At 45.9% G+C, this 26,065-nt stretch overlaps 1 protein-coding gene and 1 pseudogene across 1 annotated transcript; one reads left to right on the top strand and one right to left on the bottom strand.

Moving 5' to 3' along the window:
- Nucleotides 1–132: 132 nt before the first annotated feature.
- Nucleotides 133–12,282, bottom strand: LOC100274705 (Protein VASCULAR ASSOCIATED DEATH 1 chloroplastic). Its single transcript, NM_001360645.1, has 18 exons — nt 12,019–12,282; nt 11,837–11,899; nt 11,042–11,092; nt 10,032–10,097; nt 9,841–9,936; nt 9,540–9,641; nt 9,313–9,410; nt 9,049–9,209; nt 8,898–8,938; nt 8,740–8,827; nt 8,568–8,654; nt 8,397–8,451; nt 7,619–7,685; nt 7,249–7,345; nt 1,399–1,460; nt 1,272–1,311; nt 856–1,136; nt 133–704 (listed from the first exon to the last, which is right to left on the bottom strand). Exons 1-18 carry the CDS (start codon nt 12,199–12,201, stop codon nt 471–473), a joined length of 1,872 nt encoding a protein of 623 aa, NP_001347574.1. The 5' UTR covers nt 12,202–12,282; the 3' UTR covers nt 133–470.
- On the top strand, nt 12,200–24,430 carry LOC109941197 (serine/threonine-protein phosphatase BSL2 homolog; annotated as a pseudogene).
- Nucleotides 24,431–26,065: the final 1,635 nt, after the last annotated feature.

Raw genomic sequence — 26,065 nt, 5'->3', positions numbered from 1 at the left:
TGTGTGTGTGTCCAGATTTATTGTCATCTATTTAAATATAGACACAAAAATAAGAGGTAAAAAGAACATTATTGTGAAACGGAGGTAGTACTGTTTATCATTTTTGGACGGACCGCGGACGGACCGGGTAGCTTTTAGAAGTTAAAATTCAGTCAGAAATTTATAAATAACATAACGCGTCACCGCCGTAGCGTGATCGCAGTGACTCGTCCCTGACATTGTACATCACCCCAGCGCAATGGGGAAGCTCCAGCTATTTACATCGAACGCTATACCGGGATCTTGCAGTTCTGCCTTACGGCAAATACCTCTGCAAACAACAATCCACCTCTCTCTGTTTGCATCTGTACCATCTGTAACAACAGAAGAAACACTGAACACCACCTCCGGGTTGTATTGTATTGTATTTGTATACACCTCCGAATTCGCGTAGCGAACTCGTGCCCCTGTGCCATGTACACGCGCCGCCGTCATGTGCTGCCCCGCGTCCTCTGCAGTCTCTCCAGGTAAGACCTGAGCCAGGCAAACTCGCGCCTCATCGTCTCCATGTGTGCCTCCGCGAGCTGCATCTCCTCGCTTAGTAAGCTGAGGCGCTTCTGCACCCACTCTATGCTTTCTTTGCTGTACCCTGAACTGCCCGTCCAGATCCCATGAGGATCCATTTGGACCTGGGGGGGTCTTGTTAGTAGAACTATGATGGTCACCTGCAACAGAGATATGTGTCAGAACCGTTGGCGGTCACTGAACATTTTCATCATTTCATGCCATCGCTTATGTTCAGATGTAGCTACTGGGCGCACAAATAGGTGAGCAAGAACCAGCAGGAAGACCAAATCTAGTCTCCAGAATACTTGCCTGCATTAGGATAATGAGAGCTACCAGTGACATTGCTAGTACTGGACCAAGTTGCCTTGACCTCATGTATGACGATAGAGAACCCCACAATTCTTGTGAAGTGGACGTGATGGAAGGATCTCTTCCTGTCCTCTGCTGGTGATCTTGAGTAGGAGGAATGAGGCTTCTCGCACCAGATTCATCATGTGAGGAACTCACCACTGGAACTGCTACTTCCACGGCACTTTCCTCGTTTGTTGTAGCCCCTGGTTGAACACCAGAATCAGGTGTGCTGGAGGCGCCTGGAAGAATGGATGGACAAAATACCCGTTTAGTTGCTTCATAACTTAATGTTTCCAGTGAAAAAGGACGCAAATCAGATAGAGAAAAGCTCGAACTGCAGCAAATATCCGATCGAAGTGTGAACTACAAATTACCTTTTGATCGATCATACTCCTGCTTCAAAAGATCATGACCCTAAAACATGAAACGAGAGAAGATTATATACACCTCCAGATGAAAAGTAGCACTGAGAAATATCTTCAAGTATGAGAATAGACATACGAGCTTAATCCAGAGACTGAAAACTTCCCGGCATTCATCTTTTGTTGACTGCTCTATTTTCCCTGTAATTTAGAGATTTTAAGAATATAAGCAGTGAGACATACGTTCGAAATAAATGATACTACATATGATTCAGGTGTTGGAATAAACTAATTGCACAAACATACAGATGCCAATATAGCAAATTTTGAGCATGGAATCTGATCCACGAAAAACATCTGCAAGTCTCTACGCCAACTCTGTTCTATCTATATTTTCTAGAAAGCGCATGAGAGCAGCGCATCATTCCATTAAGAAGAAGAAAAGAGTTAAGGCCCTAGAGGATACAATCCATTGAACTAAGCCCCAGTTTCACTGAAAATAGCATGGCGATCCAAATAACCAGCTTGGCCAAATCAAGTAAATAACATATTAAACTGCAGGGTGGTTTTCCACTTACTAATTATTGTTAGGGTTTGGGGTTTACCACGTTTATTTACCTTCTCACCCTGTGTAATGGGGCAGGCCCAACTAACTCGGTCTATTAATACATCACCCAACCCCTTGTTAGGGTTGGGGTTTCCCACGTGGTATAGAGCTAGGTTTTCAATTTTCCTTCTCTCTCTCCACTCCCGCCCCACCCACCCCAGCCGCCGTCACCACTGCAGCCTAGCTGCTGGCCACCCCTGCAGCAGCCGGCTCCCCTTCCCCTGCCAACAACCCTCCCCCCCCCCCCCCCCCCCCCCCAAACCAGCGACCCTCCTCCCCCTCCCCATGGAGCTGTCGTCCCCTCCCCCGGCGAGCGCGGGTGCGGGTGGATCTGCCGCCGCCGCCCCCACAGCTAGCACAGGTGCGAGCCGGCACCCAGCGCTTGCCGCCCACCCTGCTGGTGTGGCTCTGGGGGATGGCGCGCGCAGCCCTACCGCGGCCGGTCTCCTCCCCAGTAGCACTGCGGCCGGACTCCTCACCGTCGCTGCTGGCATCCTCCCCGCTGTGGGCATCTTCTCCCGCCACAGTGACGGCCCCCCATTCATCGCCGGCCGTGAGCCACTTCACGGGGTCCCTGCAGCTGCCCTCGCTGCGCAGCAGCGCCCCCGGCGCTCCCCGCCGGGCTTCCCCGCTCGCTCATCACCCTGTTCTTACTGAGCCCGCATGGGCCGACCTGGCCCCTCTGCCTGCCTCCTCCGCGTTGGTTGCGGCCCTCGCCACCATCCAGGAGGTCGTCGCCGCGTCCCTCGCCCTGGAGCACGAGCATGCCATGGCGCCGCTCTAACCGCGCAGATGGCCACAGCACAACGCCTCATCCTCAGGCGGCCCCTCCAGTCACTCCTGAGGCTCCCATAGCCTCTAGACTCGACGCTGACCACATCACTGCTCTACACGCTCAGGCTGCCGGACTGCATAATATCTGGTCCCTTGTGTCCATCGTGTTGGACCCGGTGTCCTCCCACTACCCACGTTGGCGGGGATAGGTCCTCCTCATGCTGCAACGGTATGACCTCGCCAACCATGTCCTCGATGACCTCGTCGCCCCGTCGTCTCCATCCTGGTGCCTGATGGACAGTGCGGTGCTCTCGTGGCTCCATGGCACCATCACTGTCGAGCTACAGGACATCATCCGCGACCAGACGGACACAGGCCGACAGTCGTGGCTCGCCTTCGAGGAACAGTTCCTTGGGAAACGGGACGCACGTGCCTTCCACCTCGACGCTTAGTTCCATCAGTTCTCTCAGGGAGATCTCTCCGTGGGGGAGTACTGTCGCAAGATGAAGGGCATGGCAGACTACCTTCGTGACCTCGGCGAGCCGGTCGCCGACCGCACCTTGGTGTTGAACCTTCTATGTGGCCTCAGCCCCCGCTACGGCCAACTGAAGACTCTCATCAAGAGGATTGTGCCCTTTCCCACCTTCCATGTCGTGCGGAATGAGCTTCTCCTCGAAGAGCTCACCATGGCGATTGATGCACCCGCTCCGGCCTCGGTCCTCTACAGCGCTCCTCCTACGGCGTACCTCAGACGACAGCCTACGGCGTGGCACCGACGACCCCAGCTCCCGCCTCCGGGGACCCCCACCGCGATTCCCTGGTCCCCGCATGCTGGAGGATGGGGCCCCGCCTCCCTCGCCGCCGCCTACAGCACCATGGCGTTGGCCCCACCCTCATCTGACTAGGTCATCGATTCTGGTGCCTCCTATCACACCACCCCCACTGCAAGCATGCTAACTCGCTCCCATCCCCTCATTCCTCCCATCCCACCTCGATCGTCGTTGGAAACGGTTCCACTCTGTCGGTCATCTCAGTAGGTGCATCGGTTCTTCCTGGGCCGTTCTATCTCAACGACGTTCTCGTAGCCCCACACATCACCCATAATCTCCTTTCTATTCGTTGGTTCACCACCGACGATTCTTGTTCCATTGAGTTTGACCCCTCCGGTTTTTCTGTGAAGGATCTGGCCACCAGGACCCCTCTCGTCCGCTGTGACAGCACCGGGCCACTCTACACGCTCCGGCCCTCCACCATCAGCGTGTCTCCACCTCCTATCCTTGTCTCCACCACCACCTCCATCACTTGGCATCGTTGTCTCACCACCTAGGACCTGACGTCATGACCAAGCTTACCAGTAGTTTAGATCCTTCATATAGTAGGGGACATTTTGAGGGCCTCTGTCATGCTTGTCAGTTAGGCCGACAAACTCGTCTCCCTTTCACTACTTCTCGGGCTGAGCGGGCTTTTGACTTGGTTCATTGTGATCTCTGGACCTCCCTTGTACTTAGTCTTTCTGGTTATAAATACTATTTGGTGATTTTGGATGATTTTCCCATTTTATTTGGACTTTTCCTCTTCGGTTAAAGTCTGATACGTTCACCACCCTCACACACTTCTTCGCATGGGTCTCCACCTAGTTCCGTCGCTCAGTCCGTGCGCTACAGTGTGACAATGGCCGCGAGTTCGACAACCACGCCTCCCGTCCTTTCTTTCCCACCAACGGCGTCCAATTGCGTCTCTCGTGCCCCTACACCTCTGCCTAGAACGGCCGGGTCGAACACATGATTCACACCACCACTAATATGATTCGTTGCCTCCTCTTCCAGGCGTCTCTCCCTGCGAGCTACTGGGCAGAGGCTGCACACCGCCACACACCTCAATTGTCTTCCCTCGAAGGCGGTGAGCCACCCTACTCCCCACTTCGCCCTGTACGACACAGCCCCTCGTACGACCACCTTCAAGTTTTCGGTTGTGCCTGCTATTCTAACACTTCTGCCACCGCTCCCCATAAGCTATCTCCTTGCTCCACTCACTATCTCTTCCTGGGCTATTCCCCTGACCACAAGGGGTATCGCTGCCTTGTCCTCGCCTCACATTGCATCATCATCTCTCGTCATGTCTTCATCGACGAAGATGTGTTTCCCCTTGCCAACTCCTCCCCACCCATCGATCTCGACTCCCTACTTGAGTCTGATCCGGTTACCCCTCCACCCCAGGCGCCCCGCCTTGCGCCGTTACCTGCACCACGTGCGGCCTCGACGCCTCCGCTCGCACCTCTTTCCGTGCCACGCGCGTCCCCGTCAACCCTGCCTGCGCCACGTGTGGCCCCATCGACTCCTCCAGCGCCATGTGCGGCCTCGTCGATGAGCGCGGCTCGCTTCGCCGACCTTGCCCTCGTCTATCACCGCCACAAGCCGGCCACGCCCGCGGCCCCCGACATCCCGCTCTGAGTCGCCTATGTACCACCTGGTCGACATCCACCGTGACCCCAGGCACGTCCACCCGATGGTGACTCGGCGCGCCATCGGCGTTCTTCGCCCTGTCAACCGGTTCATTCAGGCCGCTAATAAGACCACCACCACTCCGGACGCCTCCCCGGCCCCTCCTCCATTCGCACCGCCCTCGCCGACCCACACTGGCGTCGTGCTATGGAAGAGTACGTGGCCCTGCTGGCCAACCACACCTGTGACCTGGTGCCGTGATCACTAGGCACCAACGTGGTCACCGGAAAAGTGGCTCTTTCTCCACAAGCTGACCTCGGACGGCTCCCTCGACCGCTATAAGGCTCGTTGGGTCCTTCGAGGCTTCACCCAGCGCCCCAGAGTGTACTACGACGAGACCTTCAGCCTCGTCGTCAAGTTCGCCACCGTTCGCGCCGTCCTCTCCCTCGCCCTCTCCCGGGACTGGGCGATCCATCAGCTCGGCGTCAAGAATTCCTTCCTCCAAGGCACTCTGACGACGACTGTCTACTTTAGCCAGCCCACCGGCTTCGTCGACGTCGCTCGCCCGGATCTGGTCTGTCGGCTGAACTATTCCTTATACGGCCTCAAGCAGGCACCGCGAGCATGGTACAGTCGCTTCGCTCCTACTTGGCCTCCATCGGCTTCGTTGAGGCCAAGTCGGACATGTCACTCTTCATCTACCGGCGCGGCAACGACATCGTCTACCTTCTTCAGCGCACGATCATCGCCCTTCAGCGGGAGTTCGTGATGAAGGACCTAGGGCTCCTTCACCACTTCCTCGGCATCACAACCAAACGCCGATCCCAAGGTCTCTTCCTTCACCAACGCCAGTATGCCATCGACATCCTAGAGCGAGCTGGCATGTCCAACTTCAAAACCTGTTCCACACCTATCGACACTCAAGTGAAGCTCTATGAGGACGACGGGCCCCCGGTCGCCGACGCGACGTCTTACCGGAGCCTGACCGGTGCGCTCCAGTACCACACCTTCTCCAGGCCCGACATCGCCTACGCCGTCCAGCAAGTGTGCCTGCATATGCACACCCCGCGGGAGCCCTATCTCACTGATCTCAAGCGGATCCTGCGCTACCTCCACGGCTCCCTCGACTACGACCTCCTCCGACCATCCCGACGTCGGAGCTCGTGATCTACGCCTACGCCGACTGGGCTGGTTGTCCCGACACGCGCCGGTCAGCTTCCGGTTATACAGTGTTCCTGGGCACCAACCTCGTCTCATGGGCCACCAAGCAGCAGTCCGTCGTCTCCCACTGCCTCCAGCGCAGAGGCCAAGTACCGTGTTGTGGCCAACGGCTTGACCGAGGCCTCCTGGATGTGTCAGCTTCTTCACGAGCTCCACAGCCCTCTTCAGTGTGCCACCCTCGTCTACTGCGACAACGTCATCATAGTCTACCTCTCCAGTCTCCACCAACCCCGTGCAGCATCAGCGCACGAAGCATGTGGAGATCGACCTGCAGTTCGCCGATATCTTCACCAAGGGGTTACCGTCGAGTGTATTTTTAGATTTTCGATCCAGTCTCAACATCTGTACAGGCTAGAGTTGCGACTGCGAGGGGTGTTAGAGTACTCATTTAGGGTTTGGGGTTTACCCCGTGTATTTACCTTCTCATCCTTGTGTAATGGGCCAGGCCCAACTAACTCAGTATATTAATACATCACCCATCCCCTTGTTAGGGTCGGGGTTTCCCACAATTATAATTGCTTGTGATTTGTAACCAGGTAACCATTACTTTGTATGTTTTTTCAACTACGTGACTAAAAAATAGTAGACACATTAATAAAAATGTGCACCATTGTTGTGGAAATATAGAGTCGATACAAGTTGTAACACTAGGGGTTTCCTTGGCAAATTATGTTTGGGTTTATCAACACATAAGCTGAAACTTACCATAAAAAACATATAAGCTTGTAAGATTCAGACACCAGGATAAGTTGGCCTAACTCAAATTAACAAACTTTCTTGCACAAACTAGAGTTGGTAGGGGTTAATTCTGAAAGCATGCAAAAATGGGCTCTAAGAATATTGAGTGATATTTTGGAAGTGCCAGAGGATCCAGGATACAAGGATGCAGCATAATTCCAAATATGGTTATTGCTAGAGCATTCAGGATGCAAGGGATGTAAATTACCTCTAAATATTGTTTTCTTTGAGAAGGCTACATTGATGTATATCCTGAGGTCACAACAGTTCTCATCTAGGCTATCTTGTTCAACATCCCAGATGCCCTGAAGGTAAAATAAGATCAAACAAGAGTAAGACTAAGGGCAAATCAATGTTAATATGGGATATAACAACAGAAGTTCAAAAAAGGGCTGATCCAGTGCCGCAGGCTCCCAGATATGGGGAATGGATAGACCGAGGCAAGCCTTTCCCCCGCAAATGTGGAGAGGCTGCTTCGAGCCCATGACTTGCTGACTCAATGAGACATCACTGCACCAGGTCTGCTTGTCCAAGCTAGATAAAAATCAACATTATAAACAGCACTGTGGATTACTCACCTCTACAGTAAAATGGTCCCCATATGGGGCATCACCTATTGATTGAGAGGTTTGAATGACTAGACGCCTACAAACAAGTGAAAGAAGTTAATTGCAGGGAGCTGTAACATCAATTATTCTTCGGAAGGGAAACATTACTACAATAAACAAGCATGCAGCAGAATGAACAGGACTAGCAACAGATCACTGTTAGCATGATCATCTCTGGACGCCAAATGGATAATATCTTAACACAGAAGATGGCACAGGACATCATGTTAGAAAGCTAAGACATGCACATAGCCATCAACTGCCAAGAAGGCAACCTAATTGGGCCAAAATCCAAATATAAGGAATTAAGGCATGAATTTTGTTCAGGTACAGAACTAAGTTTGATTAAAACGACAAAAAGAGGACACTAAAATAATTGCTAGTTCTACGTCTCAAAAAAATAGCATGTTTGGTTGTATACTTAAGATGCCAAAAAATACCACATATTTTCTGCCACACTTGCCTAAGGTTAGGCGCTCAAATTCTTCGCCACATCTTGGCATATGCCTAAAGGATTCATATCACACTTTTACAAGTCATTGACGAGTGAGACTTACGCAAGAGAAAAAACTTGCCACAAGTGTGGCTACAAACCAAACACACACGCAAGCCGGTCAAACCTGCCTAACCTTAGACGTGGCAAACTATGGCAACTGAGGCAGCAAACCAAACAGATTCTTTATTCCCCAATGACCAAAAGCTCAGTAAAGACGCAACTTAACTGGCAGACAGTGGATCTTAGACTAACCTGTTTTTGTAAAGACGAAGTTTCTGAACCTCTTGACAAGTCCCAAATTTTGCACCTAAAGAAAATTTAGTGTAATCAAAATGGAATATAAGAAAATGTAAAGCAAGTCATAGCCCATGTCATATTCAATGCCAACCAATTTCTTCAGTTAACTGAAAGCACTTGACTTACCAAGATAAATTTTTATTGGATGCAAAAATGAGACATCCCTTACAAGTCCCCCTTGCTCATCTGTACGCCATTTGGAGCAACTAAATTCTGCAGGTCATCCAGGTCAAAACTCAAAATACTTCTAAAGACCAAAAGATATTCATGAGTAATGAAATTATATATTGGCATCAACCTTTGTCACCACATTTTGTGTGGAAATCATCCACAAAGCCAAAAGCACCATCAGACAACAAGAAATTAAAGAGAACCTCCACAGGCACCTGTTTTTAGGATATTAGTGTTGTAAACGTAATTGTCAATACTACTACAAACAAATGGAAACTTGCAAACCTGAAACTTCGACTCCGAGATCATAGTGTAAGATTCAGGTACTGTGAGAAAAGGCATGATGGAAACTTAGTAAAAACAAATCATGTAACGAGTGGCTAGCAAACAATTAATGATATACAAATGAATAGGAATGATGAAGATGGCAACAAACCACTAGGAGGAGCATCAACTGGCTCCAAATTGAATGGGTTTAGCGCGACGATGTTGTCTTCAAGTCCGTTCTCCTCAACTTCTGAAAACCTTTTGGAAATGTTGATGTTCGAATCACCACCATCAGCATTGCTACTTGAGACAGCTGTACTGTTGACAGACCTACAGTCCAGTATGTTTGAATCATAAATAATAATTATTGAGAAAAGAAGTCGATTTCAAGATGTGAGACAAGTGTAACTCATTTTTGTTCATAAGCAAAAACCTGTCCGGCAGTGATAAATCTCCATCTTGTTTAGATTCCTTTGTTCCTTCCAATACAACATAACCATTTTCTTCACTGCTACTAGCTGACTTTGTCTCCTATATAGTGCCATAGAAAATTCCGTGTGTACAGTTTAGAAATAAATGGTAACTCCTAAGTGGCAGCTCCAGGTCAATAGAATGAAGTTACCAATGTGGTAATGATCCATAAAAACAAAATCTGCTAACCTGACGTTCAAGGAGCAATCTTGCATCACTAACATGTTGTTCCCAGCCATCTACTATAATTCGATAGGCTTCATCACGTGACAAGAAAGATCCAAAAAAATGCTGAAAGTAACAGGATGAGTGCACGTGATTTAATAATGTATAGGGCAGAGGGCAGACCAAGTGCCATAAGCTCCCACATGAGTGGGGTTTGGGGAAGGGATAGCATCCCCACAAATGTGGAGAGCCTGCTTCAAACCCGCGACCAGGACATTTAATAATGGATACATAGAAGAAATTTAGACAATGATAACTCACTCACCCTTCTACTACCAGCAACAATTTCAATGGCATTATGAAAAATGGCAGCTGTCTTTGCTTTACGAACATCAGTTACCTCTTGCAAAGGTATTGTTTTCTGGAAAACAGGAACAATGTCAGGGCACTTCTGAAAGTGCAACTAAACAAGCTAGAACAGCTATATGGTAATCCTGTGGTTGGATCATTTATTACCTTTGTCTCATATCCAAATATGTTAGAGTAGAAACATATATGGTGAAGAAATAAATACATATGTCCCTGCAAGATTACACAAATTAGTATCGAAGTCCACTAAGAATGATAACTTTAAGTATTATATTTATTCCCTTAACAAAAAAAAAGATAACTGTGCAATTTAACTCAAACGATTTTGAAGTTTTAAGATGACCTGGTAGATTTTTAGACAAGGCGTTGGCTTAACATTGATGAAAGAGAAATGTATAATAATGCATGAAGCACAAAAGGAACACATGTAAGGTAGCAAGGGTATCAGATGACCTTAGTATTAAGAAGGTTCTGATGTTTCAGAAATGGAAAAGTATTCATTTTCATCATAAGGTTTCGAGCAGAAATATTGCTACATTCAAACACGCCAAACTCATTTATTAAAATTTTACAAGGCCAAAACCTGTTCATTTATTTCACTATAGGTTAACAGGAGATACATTTAGGAAAAAACAACGCAAATTTAATAGGAGGATGTACTCATATTATGTTTTCTTCCTCGATAAGGGTTGGTAACTTAAAAAAAATCAATAAAGATGTACTAACATGGCATCATGCAATCAGTACATCCAATTATTTCTATGTACTCGTATTATGTTTTCTTCCTCGATAAGCGTTGGTGGATGACGTAAAAGGTCTATGTGATGGACATCAGGACATGTAATAGTTTATTTAAAAAACAAATTTCAACTGAATAACTTTTGCGCATACATATCCTATGCAACCAGCGGATGCTATGCTATGCTAGACTGCCAAAAGTTTGGCCTGCCAGTCTTGACCAAACCAGGAACAGAAAAGGTGAATCAGCACAATACTTGGACAGAATTATCTGACCACTGTATACTCATTGTTGATTCTGGACGTGCACATGAACAATTTGAGATCGCAAAGGAGTATAAATTTTCACCAAATATAATGGATGACAGATAAATGTATACTTTATCGTAATGTCATGGATACGATCATGTAAGAAATACCTGAAGAAGAATATTTTCTTGGACAGCGCAGTTAAAATCTTGCACGAGAACCTGGATAACATCAAAAGTTAAGTAAAATGCAAACAATGAATTGCATTCTCAGTTTCTCACTTGCATATATAGAAGTGTACCAACCAAACAACAATTGTGGAAATAAGTGTTTTGCTTTATTCAAATGGACATGATAGTCCATAAATTTAACGTTATCTAATGGCAAGTGCTCTTGAATCAAAAGATAAACTTGACATGTATGGTGACAGGCTATGTTATATGGACACTTGGCTTAAGAGTTATTGCTCAAAATCCACCTATCAGCCTACCTTTCAATCAACAGTTAGCAAAATAATCGAGTATTATCACTCAAAATCCCCTTTTTGTAGAGTGCTTCAATCAACTGTCGACCAAAATCAAAACGCCGAAGGAAACTCATGAAACTACAACCCGCTTAGAAGTGAAGTCAAACTAATAATTATAACATGGTTTCTCTGAACTCAGTCATAATTGAACCAACAGTACAGCTGCATGTAGATCAAACCCAAACTCTCAAAGCAAGATGCTGGTATGGTCCAGAGCAAATGTTGAAGGAGCGAATTAACTACGATAAGGTTTGTCCTAGAAAGCGACGGGTCGTCAGAAAGTCAAAGCCCCTACGAAATCGAATCCCCTCAGCACCAGTACGAGCAGTAGAGCATCCAAATTCCCCCAGAACAGAACGGCGACGGTCCAAAGTCAACAGCTAGATCGTACAGGGGAAAGGAAGGAGCTAGGGATCACTCGGGCACCAGTTCCAATTACCTCGTCGGGCGGCAGCCGGAACAGAAGCCTGTACTCCTCGCTCCTGCTCGCGAGCAGCGGGCTCTGCACGATCAAACACTACGCCCCGTCAGGCACGCACCAGGGCAGAAGAGGGAAAAGAAAACGCGGTGCGATTCCAGCGGTGATCGAATTCGCACGCAAGAGCGGCGCGCGGCACCCACCGAGGCGTCGGGGGCGGAGAGCTGGTCCCCCGAATGGGCGGAGGCCGGGGAGGAGGACCCGGACGCGTCGACGGCGGGCGGCGCCGACGCAAGGCGGCGCGGCGGGGAGGCGGGAGAGGGCGCGGCGGTGGGGATGTCGGTGGGGGTCGCCCGGCTCGGGGAGGCAACCGCGGGTGCGGCCATGACGGTGGACAAGGGCGAGACTGGGGTCCGGGGCAGTCGCGCGGGAGTCGGAGGCGGAGGGGGCCTCGCCGTCGCCGGGACGGGAGGGCGAGGCGTGAGGGTGGTGGACAATGGAAGATTGATAGAGAAGGGTAGGTGAGTGAGGACAAGGAGAAGAAGGTTTGAATAATAAAGGCGAGGTGCGTGACGGTGATCGGTGACGTGTTCCGGCTCCGGGCTCCGGCGTCTGGTTCGGTTCGGTCCGACTTTCACGTAGAAGAAAGACGGGTAGGACTAGGAGCAATACAAGATTAGTGCGTTCGGCCTTTTTCTGCATCGAATTATATTTCGTTTATCGTCATCCTGGTTTTTTTCCCCGGGAAAAATGAGAGTTTTATTTAAGGGCTAGTATAGGAACCACATTTTCCCAAAGAAAATTAGATAATTTTCAATTATGAAAATAAAATTCCATAGGAAAAGAAAATGTAGTTTCCAAACTAGCCCTAACTGTGTGAAAAATTGCAACCACGATTCAAGGTGTCAAAAAACGCACATAGGCTTTTGCCACAGCTATGTCCCAGTATGAACATCATCATGCTTTCTCCCGTCATATATATAACTTCGTTGTATACACAATTGTGACTTAAAAAATTTTGGGTCATCTATTCTAATCTGTAAAACGTTTTGATTTTTATATATTGTAATTTAGTATGTAATAAGTGTCTGAAACTATTTGCATAGCCAATAGAATATATTTCTGTGACTTGGTTTAGTAGATACCGATGATCAAAGTAATCAGGAAAAAAACGTGAACCAGAACAGATAATGTAGGGAGACTTGTATATGTGAGGGGAGAACTTAGTATATCTGTGAGGGAAAACAGCTTACAATTGCATACTCTTAGGCCACTGGGCAAAGAATTAATATTGTGCCCGTCAGACCGTCACAGTAGAGAGTGGTTCAGATAAGACAAGAAACAACAGCCTGGTTCATTCTACTTCGTCGGCGTGGCGGCAGCCAGAACCAATAGACCCGGCCAAAATCCGGCGACGAATAAAAATACCAAAACCACTTACGAGAGCCAACGACGCCCTAATCTAATCCTCCCTCAAGGCTCAAACGTCGCATCTCGTGGCGTCGCGTCCAGGTCCATGCGACTACACGTAGTGTAAGATTAAGAAAACACCGCCATCTACGATTGGTCATTAACAAGTTGGCGCAAAACTAACACGTCCATGATTGATTGACGGGGTCGGCTCCCACGCTGACGCCGGCACGCCACGGCGAGACCGATTGAGCTTTTTTGGTTTTTGGGCTCGACGTCGGGCCAGGGGCAATACGTAGCGTGCCGGTTTTGGCCAGGGATCGGCGTTTGATGGCGACGCGGCACCGGTGGCACGTCGGCGCGACGGCGCCCGCCTCCGCCTGCGCGCGTGGCCGCGCGCGACCACGGCGTGACGCGGTGCGCCGGTGCGGAAACGTAGCACTGGGCCGATCTGGCCCGGTGATCCTTTCATGCGGAGCTGCGCCGGCCCACCAAAAGCGCGCGCGGCGCGTCGGATGGCGTCTCTGTTTGTGTGTCCTTGCCCGGGACCGAGATACCGATCGATAGATTTCAAGGACGGAATGTCTGGAACAGATGGGCTCGGCCCAACTGGTTGGGCAGGACGTCATTGGAGAAGGCCCTTTCCCTTCGTCTCTACTGCAGAGCGTTCGCGTATTACAGAGTACAAAAAGAGTTTCTAAAAATATTAATTTTTTTCCAAAAAGAAAGTGTTAGATGTACTAAAAAGGACTCATAGTTAGGGCTGAAGAAAAAACTCGAGCTTGATGAGCTGGCTCGGACTCGCAGCAGCTCGGCTCGACGCAAAAACGAACCCGAGCCAAGTTTGTTTTTGTAGCTCGTAAAAAGAGCGAGGCAGCTCGGCACAGCTCGTTGCATCTCGCGAGCTGGCTCGTGGCTCGAATTAACAACAATTTATTACATAAAATTCTAATTAGCATATAATATTAGTACCGAATAGACAATTAATTTATGTTATTTGATATTACTATAAAAATAATCTATTTTATATTATATTAGTGATATATCTATTTTACTAATTTAAAATATGTTATTTAAAATATTTTAAAGATTTTATATTATACTTTAGAGAACAGATTTACATTTATGGCTAGACTCGTTGACTCGGTGAGCCGGCGCACGAGCTAGAAGCGAGCTGAGCCGAACCGCTTTTACGAGCTCGCCAGATAGCCGAGCCGAACTCGGCTCGTCTGGTTCCCACTCGTACCCATAGTTTTCAAGGTTCTGTCTCCTTCATTTCGATTTCATTCATGAGGGGCATAGCTCGGTAATTTGATTGTCCATGTCTGATTCATTGATTACTACTTCAGTTGTTATGATAACCGGTAACGAGATTGATACAATTCTCTAAAATATAGGATTTAGAGTAAGCAGGATGAAAGGTTGTAAAGATGGTTGCATGAAAGCAAAGAAAACACCAAAGTGAATGGTATATCCGTCTATGCTGGTATTATTAACTTTTTATTACGTGTCTAGAGTTTTGTGTGGAATTTTTGTTTCAAACAATACGACCAATTTAGTAGTTGTGGAGTGTAACTTTAAGAATACTAGTCAAGTGTCCGTGCGTTGCAACAACATATAAAACCAGACTAGTCGGTTACCCGTGCGTTGCGACGACTCACAACAATACTCACGTAAATTATCCACCAACAAGATCTCAATATTTTTTATTTATTGTCTCCGCTCTTCGCATAATCTTTTTTATGAACGCACGGGTACCATAGGCAGCAAATCAGAGACTCTCATCTCTCGCCTCCCCCGCTTTTAAGGTTTCGTAGAGCAGAAGGAGAAGGGAAGAGACAGACATACATGTTCGTTGCCGGAAAAGGACACGACGAAGACCTGGGCATCTGGATGTGACATAGGTAGTATACAATTAGATATATAAGGAGAGAGCACGCAAGCGGAGAAAGAAGTCCAGCCAGAGCAGCTCCAAACTGAGAGGCACCTGCACCGAGCGTCAATCCGAGAAGGGCGAGAGAATGCGAGTGTCTTCCCAGCCCTAGACCCACCGAAGCGACACACCACCACCACCAACTGTAACACCCGGTTTTGAAGGTAAACCGAATGTGAACCATGTACGTGCCAGGATCAGTAATTCACGTACACAGCGATTACATAAATGACTCATCATAGCACAATGCTTCGAATTACAATAAATAGTAAGTAATAATATTACAGACTAGAGCCATTTACATAATATAAATCAAAGTACACAGAATCGAAACGTAGCCAACGTAAACAACCCACCACAGGCAGCTGACTGGGGGAGGTCGCTAGCCTAATCCTCGAACTCGTCAAAGTCCTAGAACTCCCGGAGATCTGCCTCGACACCGTTCTCCTTCTTCTTTACCTGAGCATAGATTGCACCAAAGGCAACCTGGTGTTTTGTAAAAGCAAGGGTGAGTACACATCAACGTACTCAGCAAATGTCCCGTTTGACTGTAGTGGACTAGCTTTATGTGGGGTTAAGTCAAGCAGTTGCTTTTAGTTGGTCAGGTTATTATTACTAGTAGAAAGCCAGGTTTTAGCATTAACCCAAGTTCTTAACCCCAAAGTACCCTTTCCAAATGGAAAGAATACCACTCACCATAAGCATAATCATCATCATAAAAACCATCATTATCCTCATCATCATCTGCAGAGGTTGCGCACTTTACCCACAAGCCGTGATTTTCTCTCTAGCCCGGGCTTGCAAGACCCTTATTCACTCCCGAGGTGAATGGCCAGGGATTCACTATGAAGCCTTTACAAAGATTCCCTGAGGCTGTAGCCGCCCGTTAGGTTTCCTAAATGCATCGCACTCCTCCCCAAGGGGCGAACCAACCTTGGCATAGCGAGCCGCATACACCGAGCCTCATTAACGACACAATGGCGAAGCAAACTACACCTCAGTTCCTTTAATTATTCAGCTAAGGGCGTCCCATTCTACCCTCATGGTTGCACTGTTTTCCCGGGCGGTCATCCAATGAACATGTCCTTACGGAGAGGCACTCGAGAAACCGCTCGAGCCCCCTAAAGTATCACCCGTCCAACATCATAATCATAGAGACAACATCGTATCATAAGTGTTCACATCATGTTCATTGATTAAAGTAAAGCAATAGCATGAAGCTAACCATAATAACTCAAAAGGTAATCAAGGACAAGGTAAATACAAAGCTAGTCAATCCTTAAGTTGATCATCGTATGCGGGTTGATGAATTATAGAGTAAATGGGACATAATAGGTCAGAGGACACTTGCCTTCACCAAACAGATGCTCAGAATCTTCAACCTTGTAGAACTCGAAGAGCTGGGTCATTTGGTCGCCGAAGCTTGACCGTCGATTCCTCGAAGCTCAGAAACGAATCGCGATCTAATCGCAACGCGACGTGAAGACGAACAGGCACAAGAAAACAAACATATACATATGCATAAGAACATTACACCAGACAAGTAAAAATGTTATAAAAAGTGAGCAATATAAAATAGAGAGCGCCTCTACGGTTACGCGAGGAAAAGAACCACGATAGTCGAAGCTACGGTCGAGGGGTTAACGTGTTTACGTTAAACAAGTACTAATTAGAACATCCAATTCAACATAATTATATTAATTTATATTAATCAAATGTAAATTAATACTACTACTTAGTTTTGACTAACTTAATATTTTAATAGTTGACAGTTAAGCAAGTAACTTAGGTGGTGTTTGGTTTAAGGAATCACTACATCCAAATTGAGGTGGTGCATCATGGGTTCATTCCTCAAATTTGGTGGGATGACCCCATTCCTCATATTAGTACTAACTAACTAACTATAAGGAATGGGGTGGTGATGGATTAACTCATTTCATTCCACAAACCAAACAAAAATAGTGAGGAGTGAGAAGATGATGGACTAGCTCATTCCTCAAACCAAACACCCTATTAATGAATATGAGCGATTCTAAGCGAGACAAATTAACGACGCACAACGTGCAAACACGATGTGCGCAACGCGCGGATACAAACAACTTAGCGCGCGGACAACGCGCGACACAGGCGAACGACACATGACAACGCGTGCGAACAACACGCGCGACACTCGCGAACGATACGCCATGACATGCGCGAAACAGCACCGCGGCACGCGCGGACCGACATGCGAAACTAATAAATAAACAATGTGATTAAACTAAATAATTATTAATAAATAACATTTCAGTTAAGGTTAATCATATTGGTGACTAATTATAAATGCGCAAATCGAATTCCTAAATTAGGTTTTTAAATTAAAACGTCGTTCTAGTAGCCACTGGTTAAATAAACGTTTAACTAAATTAAATAAAATATGCAAAAATTGGGATAATTATTTCTAAACTAAGATAATTTTAATACGAATCTGACGCAACTTGAATGGATCGAATCAGGTTTAAAACGCAAAAGTTATGAATGTTTTAAACCATACTGTAATTCGTGCGGACTAAATTTACGGGACTGTCATCGTCTTCTTCCTCTCATCTTCCTCCTCCCATCAATGGAAGAGAGACGAGGGGAAGAGGAGAGGGCTGCGCAGGGGAGGTCGGGTCGGGCTGGCCGGGGCGAGCGCGGCCACACGGGGCACGAGAGGCGCGGCCACCGCCGCCGGAGAGGGGCGCATGGGCGCGAGAGCACGGGCGCCGGCGGCGGCCACCGCCGGCGCCGCCGGGGAGGGAAACGGAGGGGGAGGGGCGCCACCGCCGGGGAAGGTGAGGGGAGAGTGAGGGAGGCCCTGCGCGGACGGGAAAACGAAGAAACCCTAAGTACAACAATGAAGGTTCTCACCGGGGAAGAAGACCCTCGCCAGAGCCGAGAGGAAATTCGTCGATTGCCGGAGATTCGAGGATCCAATCGATGAGCCGAACGCGCTGCGACGAAGCCCTCGACGAGACGAACGCAGCGGTACCCTCGGATTCCGCAAACGATGTACGGATTGGGAGTAATTGCTCGCTGGAGTTGGGACCGCCCCAAACTTCGTCGAGCAATACCGGGAGCTAGGGATTGGATTTGGAGAAAAAGTTTCGTGTTCTAGAACGGGCTCGACGAGATGAAGCCGGACTTGTATATATATCTAGGTTTTGGATGAGATGAAAAATCAGTTAAAATTCGGATTTTACTATTTTTAAAATTCGAAAAAAGCCTAGAAATCCATATTTTGTGCTCAAAATATTATAGATACTTTCAAAAATTCCAGACAAATTCCTATAAATGTTTTGACACCTAATGAACTCAAAAAACATAATTAGAATTTCGAAAAACATTTTAAGTTCCATAAATAAATATATTTTGGTTTTTGGAAAATAGAAAAATATTCCGAAAAATATGAAAATTTACCGAGCGCTTCTATAAGATATGATAACATGTTTTAAACACATTTTGCACTTAGAAACACCACGCAACGGCATGAATGCAACAACCAAAGTGCTTATAGGGCTCATTCCACTAGGTTTACGCTAATATAAAACAAAATAATTCTCCATTTTTAGGAAAAAGAGAAAGGAAAGCGAAGAACTGAAAGAGTAACACCTGAATTTGGTGGATATTAGAAAAAAATTATACCCCCAAATTCAGGGTGTTACACCAACTCCGTAGCATATGCCGACTGCTGCCACGCTATGGGCCTTGGTTGTCCAATATCTCAGACCTGGACTCCTTATCGCCAAGATAACCTAAGCGTGGCAGGCGTCACCATGTCCTCCTCGACGACACGCACGGAGAAAGGCTAGGAGCATGACCGGCTCGTGTCGTACCCGCGTCGACGAGCGTCGGTCGGCTCGCGGCTGCGACGTGGGCGGGGGCAACAGGTTGGGGAGGAAGAACAGGGTGAAGGCCGGGAAGACGAACGGGACGTCTGGCGATGAAAACGATGGTGCGTGCATGATGTGAAACGTCCTTGTGGACGTGCAATAGCCACTCCGCGAGTCGGTGTCGGGAGATTGGTGTCGGACGAATACGGGGAGGAGGCGCATGCTCCTACGCCCTCCGCCGAGAATGGGGTGGGGCAGAGGTGGAGGCATGAGGGGAGAGAGAAAAGAAGTAGAAGGACAAACGAGGTGGTGGCAACTGAGGCGAGGACCATCATTATCGTGCAGAGGTATAGATGGCCAAATGGGTCGTGTCTGGCGAGCCGGCCCAAGGCACGACCCATTTAATAGTGCATGGGCCAACCCGGCACGAGTGTCGTGCGGTGCTTGGGTCGTAGCCTTGGCCCGTAGTGCTGTCCCGGCCCAACACAATTATTTTTTTATTTTACAAAATATCATATATACATATGTACGATTTATATTCAATATTATAAACACCTAAGCATGGTGTTCCACTGGTTAGACTGCTTTGTCCAATGTCTCTCACCCTTCTTCCATTAGGGTGTGGGTTCAAACCCCACCTCTTGCACTGTTTTTAACATTTTACGTTGAGTTGATTTGGAAAAAATGTAGGGACTTTTTGTAAAAAAAATGACGCAGGACAACCGTGCAAACTGGTGCTTTAAGTATAGTAGAGACTTTTTGTAAAAAGATGACGCAGGACAACCGTGCAAACTGGTGCTTTAAGTATAATAGAGATTAGCGATGGACCAATTTATACATTATTATGATGTTGGTATTGACCAATCTCGTCGTAATCTTATTTTGTCTTTGTTGTTACAAAATCTCTACTATCCCCACCTCCTGTATCGCTTTTTAATATTTTACGTTGAGTTGATTTGGAAGAAATGTAGGGACTTTTTTGTAAAAAGATGACGCGGGACGATCGTTGAAATTGGTGCTTTAAGTATAGTAGAGATTAGCGATGGACCAATTTATACATTATTATGCTGTTGGTATTGACCAATCTCGTCGTAATCTTATTTTGTCTTTGTTGTTACAAAATCTCTACTATTCTATATGAGCCTGACGAGGGCGTCCACAACTACACCGTGCCCCTGCCCCCCCTAAACCACGTGCGTCAATGTCGTCCAACGCAATCCCCTTCCCCACGCGTTGCACCACTAGAGCCATCACCGTCGCTCGAGCCACTCGAGCCGTCACCATCCTTCCCCCATGCCTTGCTCCACCATCCCGCGTTCAACGTTGCCCTTCCCCACGTGATCCCCTTACCCACGAGCTATGCCACCATGTCGTGCATCAACGCGATGCTATGAAACCACGATCAGTGCCCACCGGTACCGCCCCGCTCGCCCCACGTGTCGTCGAACGCTCTAGTCATGACCCCCCTCCCGCGCAGCCGCGACCGCCCCTGCTCCTCCTTTTTGCGTGCGTATGCCTCCCTGTAGCTCCGATTCACTCGTGCGTATGCTTGGTTGGGTAGCTTTGGGAAAAAGTGAGATGGCACATGTATCATGTTGGCCTACTGCGTTGGCTTACAATTGGTCCACTTATAATTGTGTTAATTTAGATTTTGTTGTTTAATCACGTGCAGGCTACGCGTACTTAAGCAGTTTTTTCGTGAGAAGGATACCATGCTCGCCGACATGGTGATTGGGGAGCTTGTCAAGGTATGCTTACCCCAATGCATTGTGATTTCAACCTGCTTGGTTGGATTTCCATCTTGGATGAATGTTTAGGTACATCGAATAGTCTGCTGAATTACTGAAATCATCACATGTTGTCATACCATTCTTTGAAATCTAGGTGTTGAAGATTACACCTGTACCTATCGTGTTTGCGTCATTTTTAGGAGGGTCAAAAGGGTGCAGATACAAGGTTCTTCAGGTTAGACGGAAAGCTCTAACCCTTAACCAAAATAATTTCTCTCATTGGAGTTAAACATCAGTGCACAACGATTTCCCAAATAACATGAGTGTGATTGATGTCTACCCCAACGGAATGGGTCCATCCGTCCGCACGCTTTATGGGCAGGGCAAAAAAAGTCAATGGTGCTAGCATCAACTCTAGCTTTGATGTGCACCAGGCATGTTTGAAGATTTTTTGTGCTTATCAATGTTTCTGTTTTTCGTTTCTCTTCCTTTGATCTAAGAGCACCTAGAGGGGGGTGAATAGGTGATGATCATGTAAAATTCAAACACTAATAGCCACAAAACTTAGTTATGAGTGTTAGTACGGCTTGAAGCGAGTTCTTGTGAACACAAACAATCACAGAGAGATCAACACAAGACATGCGATTTTTATCCCGTGGTTCGGCCAAGTAACACTTGGCTACTTCCACGTTGTGGCGTCCCAATGGACAAGGGTTGCACTCAACCCCTTTCAAGTGATCCGATGATCAACTTGAATACCACGGTTTTCCTTTAGATGATTATTCCCGTTTGCGAGGAATCTCCACAAGATTGGAGTCTCTCGCGCTTACAACAAAGATCACAATGAAAGCACAGAGTAAGGTTGGGATGAGCAACACACACAAGACACAAATCTCAGCACACCCACGCACACAAGAGAAGACTTGAGCTCAAATGACAACATAGGGAGTCCCTGACTCGAATATAGATCAAATCTCTAACACAACGAAACGAATGTGCGGGAACAGAGTCTGGATGCCTTGGTATGCTTAGTGAATGCTTGGGTGACTCCTCCATGCGCCTAGGGGTCCCTTTTATAGCCCTAATGCAACTAGGAGCCGCTGAAGACAATCTTGGAAGGCTAATCTTGCCTTCTGTCGTGTCGTGCACCGGACAGTCCGGTGCACCACCGGACAGTCACTGTAGCTGTCTGGTGCGCGATTGCCTTCCAAAACAGGCGCAGTCGACCGTTGCAGCTTCGAGCCCGTTGGCGCACCGGACACTGTCCGGTGCCCCCTGCCGACCGTTGCGCTGGCGACCGTTGGCTCACCGGACAGTCCAAGATGAATTATAGTTGTACGCCGCTGATATTTTCCGGAGAGCGGCCTTTTCACCGGATATCAGCCTGGCGCACTGTCCGGTGCACCACCGAACAGTCCGGTGTGCCAGACTGAGCTGAGTTTTGGCTGCACCGAGCCAAGTCTTTTTGGTTTCTTTTCTTCTTCTTTTCCCGCTGTTTCTAGCACTTAGATAACTTCATTAGTATTCAAAAACAAATGTACTAAGTCTAGAAACATACCTCATGCCTTGATTTGCACTTTTCAATCTTTGGAACATTAGGACTTAAAGAATATGTGTTGGGCACTTAATCACCAAAACATTATAGAAATGACCCAAAGGCACATTTCCCTTTCATGATCTTTTTAAAAACATATTCCAGGTGTGTTTGGTGAAAGATGTGCTTTGTGCTTTTACTAATGTTTTTTCATTGTGTAAGATGCTGATGGGAGGGCTACTGATGTTGCTTTAGCATGGTTAGTTGCACTTGGTCCCCCTTCATCTTTGCTACTACTTTGGAATAGGAGTACAAGAGTGATCTTTGGAGAGCGAGATGAGCATACTGGCATGTTCGTGGTTTGTAATAATTGTTCGTGACTATGAAATTAACCATTTAATGTTTTTGTGTGCCTTATTTTATTTAGCGATTTTTTCTAGGGATTTGCCTCCAGCGCCTTTCTGTAGATAGTTAGTATTACTGCTTCCGTGGATTAATGTTTTTTAAACTAGAATCAGAATTATCAATTTGGGTCAATGTGATTGGAATAGTGTGTGTAGTACTATTTGTTCTCAAGGTTGTAGATTTCTTCTGGAGATGAGCTCCTAGCCTGGATCTTTGATATCCATTAGGAGAATACGAGCTAATTTGGATTTGGATATTTTTGTTTCAGCCTTCAACACCCATAAATATAATCTACCATGGTCCCAATTGCAATGGAATCACATAGGGGTTTTTCCTGGTATAGATATAGTAAAATGAACTTTGGACCTTTACTGTAACAAAGTGATATTGTGCTCTAGATTTATTTTGCTATCAAAGACATTTTTTCAATTTATTGGGATTCAGAGAGGTGGCATCTAGAGGACGTGAGTCCCTCCAGATTTATCATTGCCACTCCTTTTGCTTTGGACAACCTAACAATTTCGTCACTGAATTAATATCTTAACCATACCTAAAAAGCAGTGTTAAAATGGTGAACCTGTGTAAATTCTAATTATCCACAATCATTCTAAATAACACTATAGTTACTACAACGTAGTTATGCTGCATTTGACATCTCTTTTTGGGTTCCGAATAGAGTGCATATAGAGAATGGTAATGCGTTTGTATTTCAATCTTGGTTGTCCTCTACATGCCTGTCTTATGTTCTGCTAGCATATTTTTTAAAAAAATCTACTGACATGTGTTATTTTATTTGCCACTAAAAGGGTGAGTGGGATGGAATCTGGACCTTGACACCGTGTGGACAATTTATTTAATTGGCTTCCTTTGGTTGCCTAATGGAAAAAGAACATAATGTGTATGCATGGTGGTATTGGTCGGTCCATCAACCGTATAAAGCAAATTGAAAATCTTCAAAGACCAATTGCCATGGAAGCAGGCTCAGTTGTTCCGATGGATCTTATGTGGTCAGTATTTGAACTGCTACTGTTGTCAGATTATTATTGAAAGATTCTTGTTTATTATTTGTTGATGTCATGATTTATTTGTTTGATGCTCCAAGGTCTGATCCAATTGAGAATGATAGCGCAGAGGGACTCATGCCGGATGTATGGGGTCCTAGTCTTATTACTTTTGGGGTTAGTATCAATCTGCAATCCACCCTTTTAAGTTGTTGATTTCCATGGTTTATAAATTACGCGCTTAGCTTGCATTGTCACATGAGCCTGATAGACTTGCAGGGGTCACTTGATCACTCTTTTCGCGGCAACGAATTACTGTGGCAAGGATAAGCTTTTCAGATGTGACTCATTTCTTATTTTCTCATGCACTTGGATTGTCCAATAGTTATCTAACATGGTATATGCACAGGAACGACAAACAACATGGGTGTAATTTTAGTTCTTGGAAGGGATCTGGTGGTGGTTCTAAAACTCATCCAATCTTTGTTGCATGTCGTCACCTGAGACCTCTCTGGAGCATCATATTGAGGACACATGGATGCAGGTAATGGCCATTTATAGTATAGATAGGTGTATGCCTGTGCCTTACTATGGAGTCAATATTTGTCGTTTTATGCTCTCGTTATTCAAATATTAGTATTTAACAATTACTGATGTATACGTATGGGTGACAATGGGTTCTAAATTTTACACTATAAGATTTAAGGATCAGATCGGATCAGGATCGAACTCTATTTCTATTCGTTTTTGAACTAAAATTTATTTAGGTCCCTATCATTTTTGTGAAGAACTATTTTTATTGAAAAAAATTAGGAGTCAAACAGACCGCCAACAAGGGTCGTTCTCAAGCACCCAACAATAACTGAGGCTCTGTTGCCTGAATATAGCAACTTGGCAATATTATCAAACAATTGATTTATTGTCTCCTATAAGTGGTTTGAGGCTAAAATTATCCATCCATTATGGACATGTGGAAACAGTTTGTGCTGAAGGCACACGCCAGCCCAAAACAATGTCAAAATGAAACTATTGAGGGAGCTTCACCGGTCACAGTCGACAACTCCCCAAACATGAGAAGTAGGTCTGTTAGGGCTTGAATATTAGTGTTGTCGTCTGTTTATGTTAACATGCTTATATCTCCCTCATGTCATGTTGTAATTCTCGTCACCGGTGCTGAAGAATGTGTACAATATATATAGTTATCTGTTGTCTAAAGTTTTGGGTCTTAGATGGGTTTGGTGATTTGATTTGGACATTTGGTTTATTGGAGAATCAATACGTTGTTTGGTTTTGAGCTTTATACTTGCTTATCATTCAACAGATCAGTATACGGTTGTTGGTATATTTATCTATCATTTAAATCTTTATATTGATCCTTTAGAAATAATTTGTGTGATGTTATAATGTTTGTTCGACATCATTTCATTATATTTGAGTCGACTTATTTATAATATTATTACATATTTATATTGTCAATATAATATTAGTGATACAATTATATTTTGCGGATTTTACATGTCATAGTGAAATTTGTGTCGTTTTGTATCTATATTTTATACTCCCTCCATCTCATAAACTAAGGCATTAATTTCTTTTAAAATATGGCATATACAAATACAAATTAAGCGTCATATTAAAGTATTCTTGAATATAAATTCAAGTATATAACATACATACACTAAAAATAAGTTTCTTGTTTGAAATATTGGTCAAAGTTTTAAAATATTGACTTTTATAAAAACATGAACGTCTTATTTTATGGGATGGAGGGACTACTATTTTTAACTACAGTGGCAACACACGGGCACATACCTATATTACATGTGTTCAATTCCCAAATGGGTGCGACGGTTATACCGCAAAGGGACGCACCTTTTCACCACACCCCTTCACTTTGTGTGTGTGTCTATCTCTCTCTCTCTCTCTATCTATATATATATATATATATATATATATATATATATATATATGAACATCAACAATCACTTTCTCCTAAATCTCGTTTCCACTGTTTTACAACACGTTATCAGCACGTGCTTGCGAGAACAGAGGGAGAAGAGAAGAAATGCTCGCTGTTTTGGAGAAGATCGGAGGCCCCGACCTCAAAATCGACCAGTTTAGCGATGTTCATGATGTCTTTCTTTGAGGTACCAAAATGAGTGCTCGAGAAGATAGATTATTTCAGATCACGTTTTTTCTAGCAAGGTGAGGGCCATAAGAAAAAGTATAGACTCGCTAAATGGCATGTAATTTGTCAACCTAAGAAGGTAGGTGGGTTAGGCATTTTGAATCTAGAGGTCCATAATAAATGTCTCTTAAGAAAATGGTTGTATAGACTTCCCAATGAAGAAGGAATGTGGCAATCCTTATTGATACGTAAATATCT

The sequence above is a fragment of the Zea mays genome, chromosome 7, assembly GCF_902167145.1.
Source record: "Zea mays cultivar B73 chromosome 7, Zm-B73-REFERENCE-NAM-5.0, whole genome shotgun sequence".
NCBI lineage: Eukaryota > Viridiplantae > Streptophyta > Magnoliopsida > Poales > Poaceae > Zea > Zea mays.
The sequence above is the reverse complement of the archived record's forward strand: the minus strand, read 5'-3'. Positions and strand labels throughout refer to the sequence as shown.